Below are 19,870 nucleotides of genomic sequence, written 5' to 3' on the forward strand. Positions count from 1 at the left end.
TCTTAAAGGATGAATTCCCTTTATAGAAGTATAGCAAATGCCTCCTTCAATCCCTATCGAGGTAATAAATGTTTGTTAAACATTGAAGTTTCTTTTCTCAATTAAAAATGACACTGAATTAATAAAAATAAAAAAATAAAAATGACACTGCATGGGGGCAGCCCGGGTGGCTCAGTGGTTTAGCACTGCCTTTAGCCCAGTGGGTGATCCTGAGGACCCAGGATCGAGTCCCACGTCAGACTCCTTGCACGGAGCCTGCTTCTCTCTTTGCGTGTGTCTCTGCCTCTCTCTCTTTCTGTCTCTCATAAATAAATAAAATCTTATAAAAAAAATACACTGAAATGAATATTCTTGGGCTCTCATTTGCTTATTTCCTTAGTGCAAATTTCTAGAAGTGAAGTTTTTAAGTTAAAATTGCCTATTTTTGAAATTTTTTCTTAAATATTTTATTTATTTATTTGAGAGAGAGAGAGAGCACAAAGTGGGAGGAGAAGGAGAAACAATCCCTGTTGAGCAGGGAACCTGACATGGGTCTGGATCCCAGAAACCTGGGATCATGACCTGAGCCGAAGGCAGATGCTTAACCAACTGAGCCACCCAGAGGCTCCTGTTTTTGAGGTTTTAATGCAGAGTATCACATTGCCCCCAGAAAGACAGCTTTGGTGGCTCTCCTGCTCCTGTGTCCTTCCACTAGTGCTGTCAGGCTTAAGCACTCTTCTTATTTTTCATAAATTTATTGGCTGGTTGGTTTTTTTCTTGTGTTAATCACTTCCTCATCTCCTTTGATCCATTTTCTCATTTTTATTGAGGTTTTCATCTGTTTTTTATTGAGTCGTGTGAGAGTTTCATATATTGCATATTAGCTTGGGAATACTGGTAAGTCTACAGTATTGAGTTTTTCTGGCCAGAAACATGCTATCTTTTTTTTGCTCCATCTCTCCCTTCTCCCGCCCCTGCAAAGCCATATGGTTTTCCTCATAAACTTCCTGTGTATTTTTGGTTTAGTTTCTTCTCAGGATTACATTTTCTGTGTTACTAATGAATACAATTTTTTCCCATTATATTTTCTAAATCATTACTGCTGAATTTTAGAAAGTTCCTGATTTTGTAATTGGCCATTCTGTAGGGGTTTGATTAGAATTACATTGAATTCATAAGTTCACTCCAGGAGATGTGTATTCTGTGTAGGTAGATTGTTTACATTCCCAAAACATTGCTTTTTGACCTCTTTTTGGGTTGGTGAGTTGGATGGAGACATTTGACTTGAGGGTATGAAGACAATTTAAGTTTAGGTAATAGTTTTTTAGAAGCGAAATGGAGAGCCAGAACAGACACAGACAAGCTAAGTAAAGCCAGCAATCCCAGGGTTCTGGGATTTTCAGGGCTCTGCTGTAAGTGGCAGGAGAGCCGAGCCAAACCTCTCTGAGTCAAGAGGGAAGTATGGTATCATAAAAGCTGGACAGCACCAGGGAGACCTGACTCTAGGCGTGCCCTTGATTCTGGGATGGAAACCCTTTTATCTTGTTACTCCCCTTGGCTCTGCTTCCATGGGTTGGTTCCAGCCTCAGATAGGCTCTCCCTAATGGCCTCAAGGTGGCTGCCAGTGCCTCCTACGACATATCTCTCAAAGTTAAAATCCAGCAGAGTATTGTCCTGGAGTTCTTAGCGAAGGTCCTGGGAATCAGAGTCTTAGGCTGCCCAGCCCTCTCCTGGTCCCTAGCCTCACTCATGGAGCCTGAGGGTGGAGCTTGTAAGCTGAGAAGGGAAGCATGGTCCCTTCAAACACTAGTTCAAATGTAGTCCTGGACCAGGAGAATCAGCATCACCTATGAACTGGTTAGAAATGCTGGGTCCCCCTCTAGGCCTCTGGGGGTGGGCCCAGTGATCTGGAGGTCAGCAGGTCAGCAGGCCCTCCAAGAGGTTCTTTTAAATTTTTAAAGACTTTGCTTATTTATTTGAGAGAGAGAGAGTGTGCAAGAATGAGCATACATACGAGTAGGGAGAATTGCAGAGGGAGAAGCAGACTCCCCACTGTGCAGGGAGCCCGAGTGGGGCTTGACCCCAGGACCCTGAGATCATGACCTGAGTTGAAGGCAGACACTTAACCCACTGAGCCGCCCAGGCATCCAGCCACCGAACCCTTCCAACTGGTTCTAATTCAGCGTAAAGAACCACCACCCTAAGAGCCAGATTAGGTTACTCCGGCCTTTAGAAGGAAAATGGTGGCTGCTGGGACATCACTACACCATGTTAATGCTGAAAATAATGACAAGGTGGGAGTTTGAATTGGAAAAAATGTGACTATATAAGGACAAAGATTGAAGAAGCATTTGTATCAAATTCTTCCTTTAGGGAATATGTTGACTAAATATCAGTACTGCATTTTTTTTTTTTTTGAATAAGGAAATAATGTCATTGAGTGAAACTCTTTTATTTTAATGTCATCTAGTTTGCTGGTAAGAGCTAGTGCTAATAACCCTCGGTGAAATAGTGGCTGTCCTTTATTGAAGGCCTGCTATGCACTAGGCACTTCCTGGACAGCTTTCCTTCACTCCTACAGTTAAGTGTTCATATGAGGAGATGAGGGCCCAACGAGTGAGGAGACTGGGTGGTGGGAGAAGCAGCTGGAAATTCAGGTCTGTCTGATTTTGAAGCCTGTTCATGTCCTCCTTCATTTCTAAATTGGAAAGGAGGCGGGCGTCTATTTTTCAGAAGGCTCTATTTATCATCGTGTTCTGCACATTTTAGGGCTATCACCTAACTTTCTGTTGAGTTTTTAGAAACTATAAAAAGTGGAAAATCAGGCCTTCAGTTTGACCTATCTGGGCTTCTGCTGTTTGCAAAATTATTTCTGTTTCTATGTGGCACTTAATGAGCGTTTAATTTTTCTTTCTTTCTTTCTTTCTCTTTCTTTCCTTCTCTCTCTCTTTTTAAACTCACTGATTGCCAATGCAATTAAAGTGTGATTAGGCTGTGATTACTCAAAATCTTCTGTGGCTCCTTCAGCCGCATCACCGTAATGGCTTAGACAGCTTCTATGGCAGCTGAGATTTTCCAGCAAGGGGAGCAGAGAGACATTTCATTTACATAATGGTGAGGCTCCTAAAGTGCCAGGCTCCCTGAGGAATGCAGTGGGAATAGGATCCACAGAGCAGGAGGTGCAGCCACACAGGACAGCTAAGCACCAATGGTCTACTTGAAAGCACAACACACTTAATGCAGCTGGGCTCCAGTGCTCATTCCACTTCAGCATCTGTTTGTAATTCCTGTGGTGTTACTGGAAGTTAAGAGGAAGCCACTCTGAAATACATTAATTTATACTAAAGTATGAATGACTGAGAACGATGAAGCTTGTAGGGAATTGTTTAGTATTTGGAGTTTTAGGCAGTGTCATAAAGAGAAGTCAGGGGGGCTTGGTAATTTTGAACTGTGTAGGGTTGAGGAGGTCATTTGTAGATCCTTGAAGACTCTGTTCTTGTCAGTTGCCTTAAGCTGTTGCTGATTTACCCCAATGCTCCTATTGCTCTTTTTGGGAATTCTTAAGTTTTCTAACAGCTCCAAATCCAAATCTACCCAGTTCTCCCCCCCCCGCCCCCCCACCCATGGTCTTTTCTCAGAGCAGGGACAAGGGAAATCAGATTGTTCGGTAGATATTGTTTGCAGGTAAAAGGTGTTCATGAATCAAATATCAGTAAATTGGGAATGACATTTTTTCTCTGTTGTTCAGAGGGGGGTAGAGATGAGTAATGGAACAAATTATTGAATTAGGAAGATTCAGTTGGAAAACTCAGTTTGGGCTTCTCACCAGAAGGCTGTGGTGGTCCAGGAGGTGGCTTTGTGGCCATTTCAAGGAGTCTTTTGGTGTTTATGTATTCTCTGCACTCACTGCAGACCGACTAAATACTGTATCCCACCCTTACGAGATATTGCTGCTTTGCAAATATAGATAGATGCTACAATGGTTTATAAAATGTAAATGAATTGAACTGCACTTCTGAATCTAGAGTTGCTTTAGGTCATTATGTGTTGTTGAACTCTAATTTTCAAAAAGGTAAGATCATGATTCTCAGGGTACATTTAAATGGAGCACAGATCACAGATTTTCTTTGATTGGCTAATTCACGAGGGAACCAGTTAGTTGTTATTACCTTCAAAGCATCTGAGAAGCTAGGATATTTAAAGGTAACTTGATTGCTGAATTAAATATAAAATCAGTGTCTCAGGATCATAAGGTTATATGTTCCACTGGACAGAAATTTTTTGTATCTTTACCAAATAAAAACCTACAAGTTAATTAGTAACTTGATTAAGTCTGGGACCTTTAATCAATAGTCAGCCTTGAGATGAACTTTCATCTCTCTAGACCAGGGGCCAACAAACCTTTTCTCTAAAGGGTCAGATTGTAAATGTTTCAGGCTTTGTGGGCCATAGTCATGTCATCTCATATTTTTGTACCTCTCCTCCTCCCCTTTCTCCTGGGTGGTACAAAAGTAGGCTACGGGCTGGATTTGGCTTATGAGTCATTGCAGTATGCCAGCCTCTACCCGAGACAGTCCTTGGGTGGCCATTTCTCCATAGGACATGAAAGGGCAGGCTGCCTGCCTCTTCTGTTTTCCAAGTGTCACATTCGTTTTCTGACAATGCTTTCTCAAAGAATAAAATCAGAGCACAATCACTGTTTTGTGGGGTAAGGGTGCTGGTGGTAAAATTTTGACATTAAAAGATTCTTCATATTAGAAAGGTTGGAAACATTTTCTTATGTTCAAAAAAGGACCAGTTTTGTTAGGAGGGGGAAGTGAGGGGCAAAGGGGCTAGTTTCAGACATCATTTAATTCTGGCTTTCTAGAGGGATGGACATGGTGGTTTAGGCAATGTTAAGCTTTTCTACGTGTTATAAAAGTTTCTCTATTGCAAGTCAGCATTTTAGAAATGATTTTGGAGGGGGGGCCCTTGGTGGTGCATTTGGTTAAGTATTCAACTCTAGGTTTTGGCTCAGGTCATGATCGCGAGGTTGTGCAATCACCCTGCGTCAGGCTCCTTTCTGTCCCTTTCCCTTTGCCCTTCCCCTCATGCTCTCTCTCTCTTTCTCTCTCTCTCTCTCTTTCTCTCTCTCAAAGTAAATCAATAAAATCTTTGAAAAAATGATTTCTCTCCTTTTCCCTCTGCCCCTTCCCTCACATGCTCTCTCTCTCTCTCAAAGTAAATAAAATCTTTGAAAAAAATGATTTCTCTCCCTTTCCCTTTGCCCCTCCCCTCACACGCTCTCTCTTTCTCAAAGTAAATAAATAAAATCTTTGAAAAAAATGATTTGCCTTGCCTCAAACTGCCTATTCTATCCACATGAAGAGGGGTCTGCATATTTTGAGGGAGTGTGCACACTGATGTTTCTGGAGAAGAATCAGCAGTAGCTTCCCTGTTGGATTTATTCACTTTCACTTTCTCTTTGGAAGCAAATATTAACTGAGGTTTATTACCTGTTGAATTTTTGCAAATGTGTTGAGAGAGATGCTCTCTTTTGCTGTTGGTTCCAGCAGGAGGTCTTGAATAATGCATGGGGTGGTTGCTTGATATTGATAAACATGGTTAATTTTAATTATAGAACTAAGATTTATACCAACTTTTTTCTTTAATTCATTTTTATGATTTTTGAGTATACATTGAATTTTTTCTAACCAAAGAGATGAGAAATGTCTTTGGAGGCTTAATGACATGTTTGGGTATATGGAATGTATGGTTCTGTCCTTTTCTCTATTTGTTTTGTCCACCCATTGGCTGTGTTGGTATCCAAGCAGTGTTCCATTGTATGACCTGGGCTTAAAGTGGACAATGTTCATTAAATAGTCTGTTTGATTATTTAAGTCATTGTTTTGGGGAACAGTTCCATGGGAAAGGGGAAGCTTTGGTTTGGGTATCATATCCTCTATTTCATGGAAACTCTAAGAAAGCAGCTTCATTTGGGGAGACCAATACTCTACCTCAAACTGAAAAGTTGGACTTTGATACAGAAGTATTCCAAAAGAGTTTTAAAACCCAACCAAGGTCAAGAAACATGAAAAGGTCTCCACTCTCTTCCTTGTTTACTGGGAAGGGCAACAGGGAGGGTAGACCAGGGTAGGATTCCTGGGTCACTATTTCAGAAACTAAGTGTCAGGCAAAATGGTTGTGTCATTCATAATTGACCATAGGTGGTTTATAGATTATATACAGTATAAGATGATATGAAAACAAGTGAAGAAATGGAGTGAACAGAGTTATTCTCTAATTCACACATTTATTTATATACTTAACAAATACTTAGGAAGCGCCTGTTGCATGATAAGCCACCATTCTCTGTGCTAGGAATATTTCAGTAATATAACAGACCAATTTCCTGTCCTTATGGAGATATATTTTAGTCTGAGATAAAAGGAGATAGACAATAAATGCACAAGTAAGTAAGGACATGGCAGGAGTTACTTCATGCTATTTAGACAATAATAAAGCAAGGTTGGGGAGGAGGTTAGGAGTGAGGGTGGGAGTGGGAGAGTTGCTATTTTATAAAGTGGTTCAGAGATAATATTTCATCCATGACTTCAATGAAGTGAGGCGTAAGTCATGTGATACCCGAAGAAGAGTTTCAGAGAGAGAACACTAAATGTAGAGGCTTGAAGGCCAGAGTCTGCTGGGTGTGTTTGAGGAGCAGCCAGAAGGCAGGAGTAGCTGGGGTGGAATGGGGGGGAGTTGCTGGGGTAGGATTAGGGGAACATGGGAATAGCTGGGGGTGGAGTGAAGGGGAGAGGGAGTAGCCGGTTGAAGTGAGGCGGGGGAGTAGTTGGGTGAAGTGAGAGAAAGGAGGGAGTAGCTGGGTTGGAGTGAGGGGGAGGGGGAGTAGCTGGGGTGGAGTGAGGGGGAGAGGGAGTAGCTGGGGTGGAGTGAGGGAGAGCAGGAGTAGATGGGGTGAAATGAGGGGGAATGTGGGAGGAGTTGGGCTTCAGAGGCCTTTGTGAGAGGAAGAGTTTACTCTGAGATGCAAGATAATACTGGGAGGGTTTTGAACAGTAATAACCACAATCTGACTTCCATTTAAAGGCCGCTGTGAAAGCCATACTGAGAATAGTAGAGGGCAAGGAAGCAAGCAGGAAGCCCAGATAGGGGGCTGTTGTAGAATTTCAGACAAGTGATGATGGTAACTAGGATCAGGCATTACTAGTGGAGCTGGCAATAAGTGGTTTGATTCTGGATATATTTTGAAGGAAATGTTGACATGATTTGCAGATAGATTGGATGTGTGTAAAGAGCATGAGCAAACTTGAAACTGATGTAACATTGTGTGTCAACTATACTCAAAAAAATTTACGAGAAAGATAAAAAGAAAGATATATGTGAGAAGTCAAGATTTTGTCCTGAATGGAAGAATGGAATTACTGTTAACCAAGATAGATAAGGTTGGGGAAAGAATGCTAAACAAACTGGAAAAGAAAAGGAACTTCCTTAACCTGATGAGGAGCATCTGCGAAAAGCCCACAGCTCATATCATGTGGAATGGTGAAAGACTGAATGCTTTTCCCCAAAGATCAGGAACAAGACAGGGATGTCCACTCTTGCCATTACTTTTTTTTTTTTTTTTTTTTTTGAGAGAGATAGGTGGGCAGCCCAGGTGGCTCAGCAGTTTAGCGGCGCCTTCAGCCCAGGGTGTGATCCTGGAGACCTGGGATCGAGTCCCGGATCAGGCTTCCTGCATGGAGCCTGCTTCTCCCTCTGCCTGTGTCTCTGCCTCTCTCTCTCTGTGTCTCTCATGAGTAAATAAATAAAATCTTAAAAAAAAAGAGGGGGGGGTCAGAGGGGGAGGGGCAGAGGGAGAGAGAGAATCTCAAGGAGACTCCCTGCAGAGCATGGAGCCCCATGAGGACCTCTATCCCAGGACCCTGAGATCATGACCTGAGCCAAAATCAAGAGTTGGATGCTTAGATGACTGAGCCATCCAGGTCCCCCCACTCTTGTCGTTTGTATTTAGCATTGTAATGGGACATCCTAGCCAAGGCAATTAGGCAAGAAAAAGAAATAAAAAGCAACCAGGTTATCAAGGAGGAAGTAGAACTTGTCTCTTTGCAGATGATATAATTTTGTATATAGAAAATCCTAAGGAATCCACTAGAAACTATTAGAACTAATAAATAGGTTTAGAAAGATGGTAAGAAACAAGATCAGTATACAAAACTCAGTTGTATTCATGTGCATTAGCAATAAACATTCAGGAAATTAAGAAAATAATTCAGCTTAACACCATGAGACTGGATGAGATCATCCAAAGAGAGAAAAAAGGTCAGGATGGAGAAAAGAACGTCTGTGGTCTGAGCTCCAGGTCACCAGTGTGTCAAGGTGAGGGAGATGAGGAGGAGCCAATGAGACAGCCAGACAACCGAGAGATGGTTATGTGCTGGGGGCACATATTTGAGGAAGGAGGAGGTGATCAGTAGTGTGTGATATGGCGAAGGGGCAGTAGGGTGGGGACTCGTGGCCAAGTAAGTGGAGGAGTCTGGGTGAACAGCAAAGGAGAGAAGGAAAGAAAGGGAGAGTTGAGGGAAAAGGCTCTGTCCAGAGACAGTTACTTTGGAAAATAGAATAAAAATAGAGCACTAGAAAAATGAATATGCAACCCCATTTTTCCTTGTTATATTCCACAGACATATTATTATGACAGTTTGTAAACACTCAATTTCTGTATCTCTTTCACGTGGGCTGTGACGGTTTGCAGAGTGGACTGGTACTCGTCCGTGGAACTCACTCTGTTGTAGATCTAAGCCTGGCTGGGGGAACATGAGCTGGAATTCATTCAGGATGGGTAGGTACGGAATACTCTGCTAGATGGCAGGAGGTACTTGTTAGAGCATCAACATTGGTCTTACACTCCAAGGCTCTGTATTTCCATGTTCAGAAAGAACAAAGTCTGAATTTTGGTTCCATAGAGTTTATTGTGAACAAGTCAGAAACCACAAGAAGCCTATTCAGAAGCATTATCCCTTTCTATAAAAGACAACAGTGATCTGTGGTCTTCCTCATAATCCGGACATTTGTATGGTATTTTAGTCTGAGTTGCTCATTTAAGCTTTATACAACCCTGTGAAGTGGGTGGATTTTTCATCTGTGTGAAGGAACAGGCTCTGAGAGAGGCAATGGCTTCTCCTCCCTCATGCTGCTTAGAAGCGATAGGGCCAGGACTGCCCTTTAGACCCGTGAACTCACCACCAGACTCAACTGTGCAATTTTTAATCCCCTTCCAGATATGAATTTCTTGTCAGCTGTACTTTGATAGTTTATGCCCTGCGTTACTATGAATTTGCAGGTTGAAGTTGGTGTCACCATGGGTGGGTGTGTGGTTGTGTGTGTTCTCAGCCTAGCAAGGAAAATAGACTTTGTCTTTCAATGTAAACAATTGCTGAGTTGCACTGTTGTTGCCTTTAAACTGATCAGGGGATGCCTGAGTTGCTCAGGGGTTGAGCGTCTGCCTTTGGCTCAGGGCATGATCCCCGGGTCCTGGGATTGAGTCCCACATCGGGCTCCCTGTAGAGAGCCTGCTTCTCCCTCTGCCTGTGTCTCTGCCTCTTTCTCTGTGTCTCTCATGAATAAATAAATAAAATCTTTGGAAAAAAAAAAAAAAAACAACAACCCTCTGATCAGAAGGCTTGTTGGTTTCTAGAAATGCTGCCTTGTAACAGAGTTGTTTCCTCTTTCATAGTGTATGAATTATTTGCGTTCATCAGTCACATGGGAACATCTACAATGAGTGGCCATTACGTTTGTCATATTAAAAAGGAAGGAAGGTGAGTCTTTTTTAGAAGATCAATGATATCTGTGTTTTATTGAGCACCTACAGTATGCCGGGCTCTCTGCGAGGTGTTGCACATATTATCTCAACTGGTTCTCACAGTGGTTTTGTAGGGATATACTTTTAAAGCCATTTTACATATCAAGCCACTGATGAAGAGAAGCTGACTAGCATGCGTTTATTAGCCTGGACATAGCTGGGTCAGAGCTGGTCTTGAAAGCCACTTTCAACCATCGTACCAAAACGGCTTCCCAAAATAAAGATACATCCTGCAGCAGAGTGTGTATGTTTGGGACCTCCATAGTATTGCCAGTCTTAACCAACAAAACAAGGAAACCAGGTGCCCTGTTAAATTTGAATTTCACATAAACAATAACTTTTTAGTATAAACCTACCTTAAATATTATGTGCGATGTATTTATACTAAAAAATGATTTGTTACTTCCCTGCTATGTAAATTTGATTGGGTAGCCTGTATTTTATCTGACATCCCTAAACATCCTGTGTTTTGCCTTATTATGGCCTTGCTGTAGGCTTCTGAGCTTTGTAAATAGAATGGCCAGGTGTGTGTTGAGCCGGGAATGAGACATTTATGAATGTAAGGCTGCCACTCTCTTCTGGACCTTCTCCTTGGGCTGGATCCCCACAGAGCCCACTGGTTTGTTTTTTTTCTGTGAGCTCCCCTCTGAGCAGCCTGAGGCTCAGTCTCTTGCTTGAGGGCAGTGCTCGGCAGTGCTCCAGAGGATGCTGAAGAAACCTAGAACCTTGCCCTTGGTGGGACATTGACCTCTCACACCATGCCACACACTGCAGGAGACACCAGGTCCCACCAGGGGCTCGGTTGTGCTCCTTTTTGAAATGTCTTTTAAGTATTGTCTTCTTAACTTGATGAATGAAAGAGTTGAGCACAGGCACTTGATTTATAGTGAATTCTTGTTATTACCAAGCATGATGTTCTTTTCAAAATACTTGTCTTAAGAATAGCTTCATTATAACTTCAAAGACAATACAGTTTATGGTAGGGAATTTGTAAAATATAGCAACATAACAAAGAATATGTCATTTGGAAGCCTAAAGATAATCATTGTTTATATTTTGATACATTTCTCTTTTATTATTTTCATTGGAAGAAGGCATAAGTCTGTATACACATACGTGATCCATATAAATGTACGTATGTATTTATAACTTTTCTAAAAGCTGAAAGTATGCACACAGCACATACAATTTTGTAACCTTTTCCCCACTTCATACTATATTGTGATTATTTTCTCACTTTGCCGAATCTTCTTTGAAGACATTCTCATAGTTGTGTGATAGTTCTCTGCATGGCTCTTCACTTCTTATTTTTACCTAGTTTTTTATACCTCAAGCTGAAATAAACACCCATCGTACATGATTCTTTGACTGAGTTTTTGAGGCTATCTATGGATTTCTACACAAGGGATTTTGAGATGAAAGGGATTAAAATATTTGGAGACTCCTTTCATAACTGCCTTTTGATTGACCTCGAGAAAAAAAAAGCCGTTGCAATTTCTCACCAGCATTCTCTCTTTTCATACAGTAGGCTTGAGTTTGGTTATCTTACAACATCTTGATTAAATATGGTACAGTAAGTTGTCTTCTGCAAAGTTTCCTGGGACTGACTGAAATCCATTGAATTTTTCCATCTTTTGTTTTCAGGTGGGTGATCTACAATGACCATAGAGTGTGTGCCTCAGAAAGGCCCCCCAAGGACCTGGGCTACATGTACTTTTACCACAGGGTGCCACGCTGAGCCTCAGATGTGCCAGTCGGCGAGAGGAAGCCACACGCCTTTTTAATTTGCCAAAAAAAAAAAAAAAAAAAAAAAAAAAGCAGAAGTTGGGACAGCCAGACATGAAGGAATACATGGGGTATTTATAGTTTATTTAAAGAACATCATTTGACGCCTTCTGAAATAGAACTGGGAAGAAATTTCTATTAGTGATGATACACTACTGTAGATAGTTTTTCTTTTTATAAATGTTCAAGGAGAGGATGATTAAAAAAATATTTATATTGCTGGTGGGGGATCTGCCACTGTCACACCAAAAATGAGAATGTGCCACCAGCCCTCTATTATGCTTTGAGGGGCCAGTGGTGTGGCCTCACCCCACACCCAATAAACCAACAGCCCAGTTTTGTTTCATATCGAAAATCAGTAATGGGATGGGCTTTGTGACATAATTTTTTCATTACACACAATTTCTGACCTATCCATGTATAGAAGATTAGAGCATCTGCAATGAAAGGTATTTTTAATTTAATCATATTGAAATTCATAATGTGATTGTGTGAATGTGTGAGGGTGAGACCGTTATCGTCAACCAGGAAATCTGCAACGGGCTGGTTTTTAAAGGTTAAAGTAGTTGGTATTAAACATAGCTGGGAAAAGCAAGTAACTATTTTAAAGAAACTATAACTCAGGAACAGTTTTAAAAATTGGTTCCCCACTTAGATTTTCAGGCATGAAAAGGGCTGAGTCGTCCCCATAAGTGCTATCAAGAATTCACCCGGGTTTATGACATTTTGCGGTGTAACGCCAGATATCCACGGCAGCACAATATTGTTCTTGGCCAAACAAAGGTAGACGAATTCTGTTTCTCAGCAGCCTTTCCCGCCAAGGCATAGTGTGTATTTTTAGTTCAAATAGCTAATTTTACCATAACATATAACAACTCCCTGGAGTCACACTAAGTGCCCCAAATTTGTCTGTAAGTTTCTTGTCCCTGCAGTCTTTGCCTGACTCCATTTCTACATTTTCCTGGGGCTGAAGTCTCCTCTCTGGCCTTTCTTGGCTAATCACATCCTGACTTGCCTTCGCTGCTTATTTGCTGTGACGAGCGGTGTGATCTTGGGCACCCAAAGGGCTTCGGGTGCAAAGAAACTTTTTATGACGTTATGAAAGAACCATCATTTCCATTTTGGTATTTCTGTCTTTTTGCAACCTGGGATCAGATCAGAGTTTCGAACGAGGTGAAACAGTGCAACAAGAGTGGTTTATAATCTTCATGCAGCTCTGTACTGAATGCCAAGGTCTCTGGCGTTTCTATTTCAGATTGTCCAATCAAATGAAGAAGAATCTATTGCAATTTGCTTAACATGCCTTTGATTGGTAGGAAGGATCTTTCTAGAAACTGTAGGAAAATAAAGTAGAACCAGCTGGGTAAAATACCACATGGACGGTGGATTACGACATGGTGAGTTGTGAATAGTCAGGATTCTGGTTATGGTCAGGGCTTCTCTCATGGGAGTTCAGCTACACCGTGTGTGTGAGGGACACTGAGCCCCGAGGCCCAGCGCCCAGAGACTTGGGTGCTGTCCTTTGCTGGCCAGGTCCCTCATCCTCCCTGTGCCTCACTTTCCTTATCTGCACAATGACACCTACTCTCTCCTGCCAGCTGTGCTTTGAGGATATGGTGAGATTTCATACAATGACCCTTGAAAAGAGTAGCAGGTGGGGTGCCATGTGGGTCCTAGTAGAGAGTGTGCTCCCTCTTCTCGTCTGATGTTTTTCTTCAGTTTGGGAACAAATGCAGTTGGTATGGGGGGAGCTCATGATGCAGTAATTCCCTCTCGACTTGGTTGTGCCCACCAGTGTCATCTTTTATTGGTGATTCCAATATCCTCAAGCAGCCCCACACCATCACATGCACCCTGACTCCTATAGAAATCCCCACGCTAAGCAGCCTTACAAAATCCAGTCTCCTTAGGGCTGAGTGTCATGGAATCATGACTCCAAATACACATCAAAAATGACTTGTTTTCCACGCTATTACAAAGCAAAGGCCTTCTTCCAGGGTGGGGGTGGGGGGGTTACTGGGGCTTTGGATGGAAATGTGGACAAAGATAGCGTGTGTATTTTGAACAAAATAAAAATTTTGTAATAAAACTTTGCAAAATGGTGTAAAATCAGTGTAAGATTATAGGCTATACAGTACTTACTTTCGTTAAGTAGAAAAATAAACCTAGCCCTTTCGATGCCTAAACATATTGTTAGAAAGTACACTATGGCTGCCTTTTTTTCCTGCCTCACAAAACAAAGGGCTATTTCTACAAGGCAAAGTTTTATATATGTGCTACTCTTTATTTCAGATTGAGAGTTGGGGAAAAACTGGAGCAAATAATGGGTTTCTTTCTTGCTTAAAAGTGTATTTATATGTATACCTTAATATATACAAGGCAGGTTTCCCTGGAATAAAAGTCTGGAACATACTGCTTCATTTTACACACATATATTGACGAGATTACTTGTGACTGAAAACTGGAATAATGTATGGATTTTGTCAACAAAATCAGCCTGTTAGGAGTCCTCTGTGTGAGGCGTGGTGGTATAATTGTGAAATTCTCATTGTGTGTGGGTGTACGTGTGAAAGAGTGCACTTTTTTTTTCCTGTAAATATCTTTTGATATCCATTTGTGTAAAATCCCAATGAAATGTCTTTGGAAAATGTATCAAAGTTTTTATTTTGTCAATGGATCTAAATGCCCATATTACTAATCAGAAATCCAGTTTGGTTCAGATTGGGAATTTTTTTTAAGGGAAAAAAGCATGCAAGGAGGACTGTGGGAAGAATCATATTTTAATGCCATTTTACATCAGTGTTGCTTCAATATTTGAATTGACTTGGCTGTTTTCTTTCAACTATAAGAGAATGTGCCTGCCATTCCCCATGCTCTCTTTGGGCTACAAGAAGCCTACCACAAGTAGCTTGAGCCTGTGACTCCCAACATCATTTATTCCCATGACCTGAATTGGCTGGAGCCTCACTCACAGTGCCGACAGAGTGCATCCCGGTTTGTGGTCTGACTCCACCCCCAGGCCACGGGCCCTTAACCTCTCTGGGCCTTTTTCCTTACAATGAGTGTGTTAGGCTGGATAAGCTCAGAAGTCCCTTCCTGCCCTGACATTTGATTCTATTTTATTTTCCTGTGTTTACTACTGGGGCCAGACATATGGGATGTGAGGGATCCCAGAGAGGTTAGTTGTAATGTGTTGGTTTGTTGCAGCTCATACACCCCAGTTTATAAGCTGCATCATTTTTAGTGTCCCCACCTCAACCTCTCTGCCCACTTTCTTTGGTAATTTTACTACTCCCTTTTCTCCCCCTCCATTCTTGAAACTCTCTACTTCTCAGTCCATGGAGATACCTTGTTTCCATCTTTAAAAATGAAAAATCTATCTGAAACACCTGAGATGAAAAACCTCAGAACCACTTTCCACTAAATCTGTAACATGTGCAGAGTATTTTCGTGCTCTAATTCAGTTAATTCGTAATCTAAATCAGTGCTGCGAAAGTTGTCTATCATAGAAAGGATGTCTTTTCCTCTTGTAGGCATCACTGTTGCTAAATCACATCATCTACATAGTCTTGGGGAGGTAGCAGGTGACTAGGAGGATGAGGGAATAGGATTGAATGAAGTGTGATTCCACCGTTTACCTAGGTCAGAAATCCTAGGTTACAGAACAAGATTCTCTATTCTTAAGTTGGTGTATAAGGTCACCTACCTGGTGCTATGAAGATTCCCTTCTCTGTAAATCATCTTGAAAGAGTTTGTATTAAAATTCTCTAGCTTTGTGCTATTTAGTGCAGCTGTCAATAGCCACATGTGGCTAGTGACCTCTTGAAATTTGGCTTGTCCAAATCGAGATTGTGCTGTTCACATAAAATACACACCAGCTTTTGAAGACTTGGTACCAAAAAAAGGGGAATGTAAAATATTTGATCAATATTTTATTTTATAGTGATTACCATGCTGAAATGATGTTTTAGATGAATAAGGTATTATTAAAATTTCACTTCTTTTTATCTTTTTTTAATATGTCCACCAAAAAATTATTTTTATTTTTTTAATTTATTTTTTCCACCAAAAAATTTAACAGTAGACCTATGGCTTGCATTGAACTCATATTGGACAGTGCTGCTCTGGATTCTAGACGGCTTGGCATAGGCAGTGAGGTGCCACATGTGGAAGGTGATTCTTCCAAACATCCAGGTAGACAGAAGCAGCACACATATTTTCACTGGAGTTAGGAGCACTATGAGGCACAGAATGCCCAGAAGGCAGAAGATTTTTCTGTGTAAAAACCAATATGTATAAGACTCCAAGTAAAAAAACAAAAGCAAACGAGCCCCAAACCTTGTTCCTTCGGCTTTGCTTAGAAGCTGCTAACTTTGCACTTATTTTTCAAGCATCTTCCACGTGCCAAGGATGTTGGCTACGTGAGGGTGCTGGGCATATTTGCTTCCCTTTAGGCAACATTCTCTTGTGGTCTCCCCTCCCCAGGTATTGTTTGGTCTGTTTGGAGCTGGGTGTGTTGACATACGGTGTAGATCTTGCCGCTCCTCCTGGCCTTGGCAGAGCCTGTCGCCTGCGCCCACCTACCCAGCAGGTTTTGATGTTGGCTCCTGAAAGAGTTTGTATTTATTTTATTTTGCACTAGTCACAGTTGTTGTGAAAATATCTCAACTGTTTTGGGAGAGATTGCCTGTGATGGAAAGAGAGATGGATGATTTATTTATTGCTTCAGTTGTTTTAAAATTAAAAGCTATTCTCACAATCTGAGGTCCCTTTATGGCTCTTTTTTCTTTTGCAAAATGCCAAGTAAATTGATTCTGCCCTTTGCAGGTTCTCATCCATCAGTGGAACAGGTAACTGGAGACAGTGACTAATTTTATTTCTTTTTAGGATTTCTTTGCATGGGCACTCAGGCTGCCTCGTTCCCATCGATGGTGGAATGTCAGCAATGGTGCAAGAGTTTACTTCTGTGGAGAAGGAAGGGGCTGCAGCAGGGAAGAGTCTGATGTCTTGTAGACTTTCTCTACTGGATGTTGGGTCTAATAGTGGAGTCAGTTTGGACCCTTCTGTGGTTCCGCGGCTCCCAACTTGCTGGTAGCTTCCCTAATGCAGGTGCAAGCATACTCAATGAGCTGGTTGCACCAAGGGATCTCAGCATGTCTGTGGCAGCATGTTTGTAGGGTGTATGAGTTTCCTATTACTGCTGTAACAAGTGACCATAAATGTAGTGGCTCAAAAGAGCTCATTTATTAGGTGAGAAGTCTGAAAATGGGTCTTACAGAGTTCAAGTCTAGGTGTCAGCAAGGAATCCATTCCTTGCTTTTTCCAGCTTCTAGAAGCTATTCTCATTCTTTGACCTGTGGCCTCCTAACCTGTGCTCCTAAGGGCATTACTTAGTGTCTGCTTCCATTGTCTTGACTCTCTGACTGGCTCTCCTGCTCCCTCTTATAAGAACCCTTATGATTACATTGGGCCCTTCCAGAAAGTCCAGAATCATCTTCCCATTTCAGAATAATCTTTAGTCACATCTGTGATGTTCCTTTTTGTCGTGTAAGGCTACATATTCATAGGTTCTGGGATTAGGGTGTGGACATCCTGGAGGAGGCATTATTTTGTCTACCACTTAGGGTGTGCTTATTACTACTTAAAACATTTCTATTCGATACTTAAAAATTTTAAAAGAATCAACCTATATATTTTTAAAAATACAAGTAAAATAACCAGCATCAGCATTGTGCCATGATGTTTTGGTAAGAAGAGGAGAAGGAAATGATTGGGCTGGGAGATTTTTTATGACTCAAGAATTATAAAGTTCTGGGGATCCCTGGGTGGCTCAGTGGTTTGGCACCTGCCTTTGGCTCAGGGCGCGATCCTGGAGTCCTGGGATCGAGTCCCGCGTCAGGCTCCTGGCATGGAGCCTGCTTCTCCCTCTGCCTGTGTCTCTGCCTCTCTCTCTCTCTCTCTCTATCATAAATAAATAAATAAATATTAAAAAAAAGAATTATAAAGTTCTTACATTCACTTGCCATGTCCCATTGTGCCCCCTGGGAGAGTTTACCAATGTGTGTATGCACTGTTTGAACCTAAGGTCCTGCTTTTCTAATGTGGTCAGTGACAAACCATTTGTAGTGGAAAAATTTAATAGGAGACAATGACTTACTTTTATCCTCATGCAACCAATTATTTAAAAATTTACCAGGAAAGGTCTTTCGGTGAGATGAGGGTGGGAGGCAGAATGATAACATGGCAAGAGTAGAGACATAGAGACTTGACTTTCCAGCCCAGACTACCTATGTGACTTTGGTAAGCACTTAATATACTGAAACATAGTCTTGGCATCTGTGCAGTGGGCATGATAAAACATAAGATGAGTTATGTAAAACATCTGACAGTCTGGTAGCACAGGATATTTTTACTACGTTATTTTACAGCATTATTTTAACCCACAGCATTTTGACCTTTGGAGGTTTTGACCCTTTGTTTCAATCTAGAAAATTCTTTTTTGTTAAAGAATCAATTATACCAACATCGATGACTTTTTTCCCCAAAGCATTTCTAGAGATAATTTCACTAAGCCAACTTATTAGTTTATGTAGCATGGTTCACCATTCAATAGATACTTTAGAATGTATCAGTAGACATAACTCATTGCCTTTGTTGAGTTTATTTTCTAGCAGGGATAGCCAGACACTAAACAAGAAATAAGTAGCTTATATAATATGTTAAAAGATATTACGTGGTATGGAAAAAAGGGACAGCAGAAGAGGGGTGGGAGGTGCGGATTATGGTACTAAATGGGGTACTTTTTGACGGCATCATTTGGAGGTGAGATTTGAACCAAGACTTGAAGGAGGTGGAGGAGTCATCTAAACGGATATTTGGGGGAAAGATATGCTTGGCAGAGGGGCTCACTGGGGCAGAGGCTCCAAGCTGGGGGAGCATATCCATTATGTCAGAGAAGCAGCAAGGGGATCAGTGTGGTTAAAGAAGGGATCGAAGGGGAGAGTAGTGGGAGAGGAATTTGGGGAGGGACTAGTTAGCCTGAGCCAGAAGGCCATTGGAAGGGCTTGATTCTAGAGTGCTATCAGGAGTCATTATAGGGTCTTGAGCAGAGTGATAATCTGAACTGACCAAAGTTCTACAAAGATTGTACTTTGCCTAGATGAGATGATAGGAGGGCAAGAAGAGGAGCTACTGTGGTAAGCAAGGTAGGCTAGGTTGATGGCTCACATGGACAGGGTGGTAGCAGTGGAGGCAGCAAGGATGGTCAGATTCTGGATACATGTGAAAGTGAAGCTAATAGGATTTCCTGATGGGCAGGATGTGGCATGTGAGGAAGTGAGAGTAGCTAAGGAAGACCCCAGAGTTTTTTGTCTGAGTAACTGAAGAATGTAGTTGCAATCAACAAAGATAGGGAAGGCTTGGTGGGATTGGGGATTGGTGATGGGAAAAGGCGATCACAAATCCATGTGATGTGTTGAGATTAAAATGCCTATTAGGCCTCCATGGTTGATATTGAGTGAGAAGCTGGATATACAGCTCTGGATTTTGAGAGAGAAGTCTGGACTGAAGATATAAAATTGGGAGTTGTTAGTAGCTAAATGGCATTAAAACCAGGGACTGAGTGCAATCACCAATGGAGGGGGACAGGAAATAGAATTGGTCCAGGGACTGAGTCTTTCAATAGAAGAAGTCAAGGACAAGACGAACCAGCAAAGGAGACAGAGGAGTGAACACCAAGGTGGGGGAAAGCAAAGAGAATAGTGCTTGAAAGTGGATGCCAAGTGAAGAAAGTGTCGTAAAGAGGCAAGTTATTAACTGTCAGACAACTGTGATAGGTTAAGTCAGATGAGTTGACCGCAAGATTGATCAGCTTGGAGTCCACGGGTGATCTCCATGGGGACAGTTTGGGAGGACAGGAATAGCAGATGAATGCAAACAAATCTTTGGGAAAATTTTGGCACAAAGCGAACCGAAGAAGTGGTGGTGGCTGACGGAAAGTGGGATGGGATCAAGAGAGGTGTGTTTGTTTTTTTAAAGATTTTATTTATTTATTTGAGAGAGAGAGAAAGCACAATTGAGAAAGAGAGAGGGAGAAGCGGACTCCTGCTGAGCTGGGAGCCGTACATGGGGCTCGATCCCCGGACCCTGGGATTATGACCTGAGCTGAAGGACGACGCATCACCGACGGGAGCCACCCAGACACCCCAAGAGAGGTTTTTAAATATGAGAACATGTCAAATA

General features: G+C 41.8%; 1 protein-coding gene across 3 annotated transcripts in view; it reads left to right on the top strand.

The window, feature by feature from the left end:
* USP13 (ubiquitin specific peptidase 13) overlaps nt 1-16,388 on the top strand; it is a 116,444-nt gene extending 100,056 nt beyond the window's left edge. For all 3 annotated transcript variants that reach the window (XM_025451193.3, XM_035710226.2, XM_035710227.2), the window contains 2 exons: nt 9,716-9,800; nt 11,489-16,388. In XM_025451193.3, the coding sequence (XP_025306978.1) occupies nt 9,716-9,800; nt 11,489-11,582 (179 nt within the window). In that variant the 3' untranslated portion in view covers nt 11,583-16,388. The remainder of the gene's footprint in view (nt 1-9,715; nt 9,801-11,488) is intronic.
* The last annotated feature ends 3,482 nt before the right edge of the window (nt 16,389-19,870 follow it).

This window comes from Canis lupus, chromosome 34 (assembly GCF_003254725.2).
Source record: "Canis lupus dingo isolate Sandy chromosome 34, ASM325472v2, whole genome shotgun sequence".
NCBI classification, from domain to species: domain Eukaryota; kingdom Metazoa; phylum Chordata; class Mammalia; order Carnivora; family Canidae; genus Canis; species Canis lupus.